Source organism: Pan troglodytes, chromosome 19 (assembly GCF_028858775.2).
Source record: "Pan troglodytes isolate AG18354 chromosome 19, NHGRI_mPanTro3-v2.0_pri, whole genome shotgun sequence".
Classification (NCBI taxonomy): Eukaryota; Metazoa; Chordata; class Mammalia; order Primates; family Hominidae; genus Pan; species Pan troglodytes.
Genome location: NC_072417.2, coordinates 18,084,399 through 18,091,758, shown reverse-complemented (window position 1 = coordinate 18,091,758; position 7,360 = coordinate 18,084,399). Strand labels below are relative to the sequence as shown.

The following is a 7,360-nucleotide window of genomic DNA, read 5'->3' as shown; positions in this document are numbered from 1 at the left end:
ACTTCCTGTACTGGAGATGATCCCACCCACAGCCTGACTCAGGGGCCTCAGCTCTAGCCACCTCTCTCTTAGTCATTAGTTTTTGTAATTAAGTTAGGGGACTGTTGGCCCTGCTTCATCAGGGCAAAGTCAACAGTGTCACATGGGTGCAAACAGGGAGTCCTAGGGCAGTTGATCCACAGGGATCCATGTGTCAAACTCAGCGAAACTTGCTTGGCAGTTGTGGCAAGTGGCTATGGGAACAGCTGAGGTACAGGCCCCTCCCTCGGTGGGGAAATCAGTTTCCACTCCCCTTTCCCCTGGACCTCTGGGCTGACCCCTGTACTACTTCCTCTTGGCTGCGGCACGTGAGGGGCTTGTGACCATCCACACCCAGCCCTTTACAGAGGGGCAGCACTCCAGTCAGCATTGTCGTTCTCAGAGCCGAGAACATGGCTTTCCAGGGTCTGGGAACTCAGATGGTGACAAGAAAGCAACAGCCCAAAGGTAACCATCTGCTGGGGAAGGGGGGAGCAGAGATGCATCCAGTAGCAGGTGGGAGAGGGAAGGGGAAGTAAGAAATGAGAAGCCCAAACAGGCAGTTTCCAAGTCATTTTATTCAGAATTTTGTGTTTGTTTCCTGAATCAATAAATACTATACAAAACAATGTAAAAATGGCTACCATTTTCTCTCCCCTGCTTCCCCCCACCTGGGGACAACCCCCTGGGCAACCTCACTTAGGGGTTTTAGGGGTTCTCCCTCCAGATTTGGTCCAGCAAATGAGGCTGAGTGACATAGTCCCTTGAATCACTTTCAAAGGAGCTCAGCTGAGGTGAGGAGAGCCTCTGGGATCTGGAGGTTACTAGGTTAGGGAAATGGATTAGTGTTTTTTTTTTTTTTTTGGGGGGGGAGAAGAGCCGGCGCCTGGGGCAAGAGCCTACCCCAAAGAAAAGGGTGTCTAAAATGTTCACGGTTCCTTCTTTTGCCTCAAAAAGTGACATTTATTCAAAGAAAAAAATGACAAGATGTCCATCCCTTGGCTCCCTTCCCTCCCCCCTCCTGCTGCTCCTCAGCCCCCAGAGATTGAGCCCTGGCTGGGGCTGGGTGGCAGGACAGCCCCTCAGATGAGGTCAGCAACATTGAGGGGCATTTCCTCAATGGAGGTGTTGTAAAAGGTCTCAATGTCTCGAAGAGTCCTCTTGTCTTCTTCTGTCACCATGTTAATAGCCACACCTTTACGGCCGAACCGTCCACCTCGACCGATTCTGGAAAACAAGGAAGGGGATGAGGAATATCAGGAGCTTTAAGCCCAGGGAGGGCCAGGTGTGAAGGGGTAGGGGAGTGTTCCAGATCTACGCTTACCTGTGGATATAGTTTTCCCTGTTGGTGGGAAGGTCATAGTTGATGACTAAAGAAACCTGCTGCACATCAATGCCTCTGGCCTACGTCAAGAAAGACAACTCTTCAGCATGTGCACGGAGGACACTCTATCCCGGAGGGAAGACACTTAGGCATCCATGTGGGCAGCCAAGGAAGGCAGAGGAAATAAGCATCCCAGTTCCCCAAAGGCCTTAGGCATGCCAGATTCTATTCCAAGCTGCTACTTTCCTGAGAGGCACTGATGTCCCCTTGGAGAGGGAATCACCTTGGATCCTCCCTTCTGCCTTTCCTATCAGTTCCCTCAACTCACCAGCAGGTCAGTGGTAATCAAAACTCTGCTAGAGCCAGAACGAAACTCCCTCATGATCACGTCTCGTTCCTTTTGGTCCATATCTCCATGCTGGAAGAGAAAACAAATATGCAGCAGACCAGGTAGGCACATGGGTTCCAGGAACCCTGGCTTCAAGTAGGACACTTCTGACGGGCAGACCCACAACAGGCTGGCAGCGGGCAAACACACCATGGCGGATACAGTGAAATCTCGAGCATGCATCTTCTCGGTGAGCCAGTCCACCTTCCTCCGGGTGTTGATGAAGATGACTGCCTGGGTGATGGTCAGGGTTTCATACAAGTCACATAGTGTGTCCAGCTTCCACTCCTGGAGGTTGGGGGACAAAAATCAGTCAGGGGCTATACCCAACAACTCACTACCAGGCCCGCCTCCTGCACTGGGCCCCACCTCTCGTTCCACGTTGATGTAGAACTGGCGGATACCCTCCAGGGTCAACTCTTCCTTCTTGACAAGAATCCGAATGGGGTCCCTCATGAACTTCTTGGTCACCTCAAGCACATCAGAAGGCATTGTGGCTGACAGCAAAACTACCTAGTGGAAAAAAAGGCCAGTCTTAGAGTGCTGGTTCCTTCCTGAGGCCTGCTCCCTTCCCTAGCCACACCTAAAACTGAAGCAGATGCATAAAAAGGCTCAAGACAAGAATCCAGTATTTGGTTCCCCTGGCACTTACTATTTTTCAAGAATCATTAGCTATTCAAGCAAGACTGCCCTCACCTGGGTGTTGCTGTTGAGCTTTTGGAATATGTCATAGATCTGGTCCTTGAATCCACGGCTTAACATTTCGTCAGCTTCATCCAGTACAAACATCTTGATGTACTTGGGGGCTAGAGAAAAAAAAAAGCCAATATATAGCATATAATTAGGGAAATGTGGGAGAGATATATCCAACTTCGCTGATAAAAAACACAGAGGGGCCAAGTAGTCTGCTCTCAGAGTACAAAGACTGATCCTTTGCCCAGGACCTTCCCGCCAGGCAGACAACAGCCCTGGGAAGTAGGACACTGCCAGGGCTGCACTGGCAGGGAAGCCAGAGGCTCAGATGACACGCATGGGCTCCATCACAGAGCAGCTCTTCCCCCAGAGAGAAACCAGCATCCTTGGGAATGACTCTGGCTTACGCTGAAAGACTGGAAAGCGTGCACAAGAGCAAAGTGACCCAGGGGATTGGAGAACTGAATTACTCACACAGGTATCTCCGGTTAAGCATATCAAACACACGGCCAGGGGTACCCACGATGATGTGGGGAGCTTCCATCTGCAGTTTCTGCACCTCAGCACGCACGTTGGTGCCCCCGATACAGGCGTGACAGGAGGCGCCCATGTAGTCTCCTAATGCCATGACCACCTTCTGTATCTGAGCAGAGAGAGGCAGGTGCTCATATGTCAGCTACCACTGTGCCCGGCACCATTCTTAAATGTTTTTCATGTATTGATTCCTAACCAACAACTTTGGGGCATGCACTATTATTAAACTCACATTCAGCTGAGAAACAGGCAGAGGCTAAAATCCACTTAAGATCGTGCTGTCAATAGGTGGCAAAGACAGGATTTCAACTCAGTCTGGTTCCTGAGTGTACAGTGATTCACAATGAGGCCGCTCAGATAATTAATTCAGTTTCTTACTCTAGATATTTAGAACCCTTAACCTTTTGAAAACTAATTTGACCAACTGCCTCATCACGCAGCAACCATTTTTTTTTCTTTTTTTGAGACAGAGCTTTGCTCGTTGCCCAGGCTGGAGTGCAATGGCACAATCTCAGCTCACTGCAACCTCCACCTCCTGGGTTAAATTCTCCTGCCTGAGCTTCCCGAGTAGCTGGGATAAAAGGCACACGCCACCATGCCTGGCTAATTTTTGTATTTTTAGTAGAGGCGGGGTTTCACTATGTTGGCCAGGCCGGTCTCCAACTCCTGATCTCAAGTGATCTGCCTGCCTTGGCCTCCCAAAGTGTCGGGATTATAGGAGTGAGCCACTGCGCCCAGCCAGCAACCAGTTTTGTAGAACAGGTGATGCATATCCATGTCCTATTGCACTCCTGCCATAGGACCCAAACTACGAGGCATGTTCACTCTGAGAAAACTGAGAGCCAAGTGCCTTAGAATGGAGCTCTGCTGTAACTTCTTACATTATCCACACCCAGAATAATCACTGCCCCCGCCACAGAACATTTAAAAACATGCTCTGACATCAGTGTTGCAGCATGACCCAGGAAAAAGTCCAGCATTAGAATTGTGTGTGCCCCAGGCATGAAACAGCTCTGGCCATTAGCAAGGGTGAAAAGGACTGTCCATCTGCTCTGACTACTGTAAGATCACCCCCACCACCAAGGTATCTCTTAGCCCATAGTGAAGGTGCTTATTCAGAACACAGTCAAACTTGCCCAGCCAGCCAGGCTTCACCCAACAGCCTTCCCATTTGACTCAGGAAATGGGTGGAGGAAGCAATGGTTACGTTTGGGTAAGAAATAGCTTTTAATTAACCCAGCAGGTCTCGAGAGTGTTAGGGCACCCATGTCTTCCTCCCAAGGTGGTGATCAGAGAAGACTTCTCTGGTCCTTGGATTATACTCATCATCCCTAAATCAGCCCTGAAGGAGGGAATAGAAGCCACTCTTACCTGCTGAGCCAATTCTCGAGTGGGTGCTAGGACCAAGGCCTGGGTGGCTTTTAGATCTAATTCAATCTGCTGCAGAATCGATATGGCAAATGTGGCCGTTTTCCCAGTCCCAGATTGGGCTTGAGCAATCACATCATAACCTAAACAAATAAATTAGGAGTTGAATGTGGTAAAGAGCATACCCTTTGGGATATTCAAGTCCTAGGTTAATGAGGTCAATAAGCAACCAATGAACCAAGCATTTCATGGCTCACAAACTACCTTCCCAATCAACAGTTACACAATGGGAACCAGATCAGAAACAAGGACCAGTTATTAACTCATCTAGTATTGCACACCAAGCTGGACTAGAAACATGGCTGTAGATGCAAGTATAAGCTGGCTACAATACCACCTCTTTAAAGGAAAACTATGTGTCCAAGGCATGAACCAGGCATGGGCACGGATCAAAAGCCAAGCTGGGATGAACAAGGAGTTGCTTTGTCCCTGGCTGATATGAGATGGGCATCACCAACCAGATGCCACTCTACCCAGGTCAGGGACAGTCCACAATGTCTTCTGGGACTGAGAGGTCTCACCCTTGATACAAGGTAGAATGGCTCGCTGCTGGATGGCAGAGGGCTTCTCAAAACCATAGGCGTAGATACCACGGAGAAGGGACTCCGAGAGGTTCATGTCATCAAAGCTGTCAACAATCTCATTCCAGTTACTCTAGGGGATGCAAAGAAATTAAAGCTTGAGTCATGGAAAAGGTGGAGCTGAGCTGTAGTCTCAGAGCAAACAGAATCTGGTGCCTACTAACAAAAGCCTCAGAGCTTACAACCCCTCCTCCCTTTAGGGAAACCAGCTGCTTCTAGATGGTCTGGGAAATCAATCAAGAGGCCACTCTAACTCTATACAACTGTGAGGCTGAAAGTTGTAATGGGGGAGGACAGAATTCCATTTCTCCAGTCTCACCTCGATGACGCCTTCGGGCTCCATCCCATCGGGGCCATTGTCTCTGGATCTGTTGGTTTAAAGCACAAGTTTTGTCCCCTGCCCGACCGAAGCACTCAGAAATCCTGACAGCCGGGCTCTGTCAGGAGTGGCCTGCATGATGCCATCAACCTGCTCTCCCAGATCCAACTCCCACCAGCTCCCAAAAAGTACCCAAAGGAGGAGTTTCTATAAAACTGAGGCATTTGCCCCATGCAGGCAGCGGCTCAGGCCAGGCCACCCCCGACATAAGGGGGTGACCCTTTCTGAAGACAGGCTGGCAGGCGTGCCGCCGCGCTCACGGTGCCCAGAGGTGGTGCTTGCCGCCGGGTCCACGTGGGCCCGACCCAGCCGCTTAAAGCCCAAGCGCGTGCACCTCCCACCGCAGCACCAGCGCGCTGGAAGTCCCGCCCTTCACCTCCCAGATCGGAGGGTAGGACATCCCCTTCCCCCCACGTCATCCCGCCCGCGCCCTCCCCCACTCCCTCCAGCCGAAGCCCCCCCTCGCGTTGCCCGGATGTGGGAGGCCGCGGGCGGTGGCGGCCTCGCGCACAATGAGCCCAAGCCGAGCTAGCAAAGGGGGAGATTGCACAACACTTAGAAGCGAAGCAGACTGGGGGAGGGGAACGCCTCAGGCCACCATGTGCTCGCTCCCTCGACCACCCGGCGGCGTCTCCCAACCCTCCATGGAACAATCCACATCCCGCCCGCCCCCGTCGCGAAGTAGCGTCGCCCTCCCATACCTCAGGCCGCTCACCCCCGAAGGAAGGTGGACCTGCCCATCCGCAGTTTGCCAATAGCCCGGCTTGTGCGGCAAAATGGACCCGCCCGCCCGGCGCCGGGTGGGCTCCTGGTGCCTCACGCGGCCGCTCCTCGGGGTTAGGCTCAGTCCTGGCCGTCAAGAAAACCAGCACACTGAACGGCCGGTTTCTTCTCCCCGACCCGTGCTTTAGCCGCGACGAAGTGACTGGATCTAAGGACCAAGCACCCCCGCCTCTCGCGAGTGGTACCGTCAGAATGCTCCGGAACCCCGCGCGCCGTCCCTCCCCCGGCACAGGGAGGCAACCGGACCTGCCGGCTCTGGGCCACACATAGTGGCGGCCGCCTCCACCTTTCTTTCCCACGCCAGGTCGCGACCCCGTCTCGCCACTCAGCGCCGGGGCTTCGCGCATGGCACCGCCTCGGGTCGAGGCCTCGTAACAGACCTCGCACGCCTGACCCTAGCCGGGCTGTCCCTGCCCTCCGCCTCGACCTGGTGGCCGCGTCGGCCGTGGATCTTCCCCCTCGCCCCTCCAGGTCGGACCCTCCCCCCACCCGGCTCGGTTTCTCCCGCAACCCTGGTGGGCCTCTCAGCTACCCCCGGCGGGCCCGTCGGAAGGGGGCGGCAAAATAAGCAGCCACAATCTCTTGCAAATGCCTTTCTTACCGGGAATCCTGGCTCGCAGACATGATCCTTAGAAACTAGGGCGGAGTGCCCGCCTATCGACAACTTATAGAGCGCCCGACTCCGCCCCGGCCATCGCATTGGTTTGGCCGCCCCGGCCCCGCCTGCCGGCGCTCAGCAACTCGGCACGACGTTAGTTCCTAGTCGCTCCGGCCCGCAGGCACCATTGGATAACTCGAGTGCCTATCAAGGTGAAGGCCCGCCCCGCAGCCTCATTGGCTGGAGGGCCCGCCTTTCTCGCCGGTACGGAAGTGACATAGAGGAGTCAGGCCTCGAGGCCTGGCAGCCATCTTGGGGCCCTGCACTCTCACACGTGCGGAGGCGACAGTGCCTTGGTCATGTGGCTCCGTAGGCCCTATCACGCAAGGGGGGCGAGGTCTCAGCCTCCAGAGGCTTCCGGGCTCTGGGGGTTATCACTTCCCTTTACTTCTGCTCCAGGTTTCCACTGGACTCAAATTATTTGTTACTTGTTTTCCCCTGTAGCAGAGATGGATTCGACACTGCCTGGACGTGTGCCAGGGATGAAGGAATCAACAGCGATATCGTAGGGATGGGAGGATTCCCCTGGCTGGATGGTGGAGGGATGGAAGAAAACTGTAAAGGGCTTTGGGGT

General features: G+C 53.6%; 1 protein-coding gene and 3 non-coding genes across 5 annotated transcripts; all 4 read right to left on the bottom strand.

The window, feature by feature from the left end:
- Positions 1-576: 576 nt before the first annotated feature.
- On the bottom strand, positions 577-6,768 carry EIF4A1 (eukaryotic translation initiation factor 4A1). Of its 2 annotated transcripts, none has more exons than XM_063798136.1 (11): positions 6,047-6,768; positions 5,286-5,334; positions 4,907-5,039; positions 4,329-4,468; positions 2,898-3,066; positions 2,427-2,536; positions 2,100-2,243; positions 1,881-2,018; positions 1,671-1,760; positions 1,343-1,422; positions 577-1,245 (listed from the first exon to the last, which is right to left on the bottom strand). In XM_063798136.1, exons 2-11 carry the CDS (start codon positions 5,307-5,309, stop codon positions 1,101-1,103), a joined length of 1,173 nt encoding a protein of 390 aa, XP_063654206.1. In that variant the 5' UTR covers positions 5,310-5,334; positions 6,047-6,768; the 3' UTR covers positions 577-1,100.
- On the bottom strand, positions 1,496-1,632 carry LOC112206155 (small nucleolar RNA SNORA67). Its single transcript, XR_002940356.1, has one exon. It is a non-coding gene; the product is annotated as a small nucleolar RNA SNORA67 (small nucleolar RNA).
- LOC112206201 (small nucleolar RNA SNORD10) lies at positions 2,638-2,779 on the bottom strand. Its single transcript, XR_002940394.1, has one exon. It is a non-coding gene; the product is annotated as a small nucleolar RNA SNORD10 (small nucleolar RNA).
- On the bottom strand, positions 4,738-4,872 carry LOC112206170 (small nucleolar RNA SNORA48). Its single transcript, XR_002940370.1, has one exon. It is a non-coding gene; the product is annotated as a small nucleolar RNA SNORA48 (small nucleolar RNA).
- Positions 6,769-7,360: the final 592 nt, after the last annotated feature.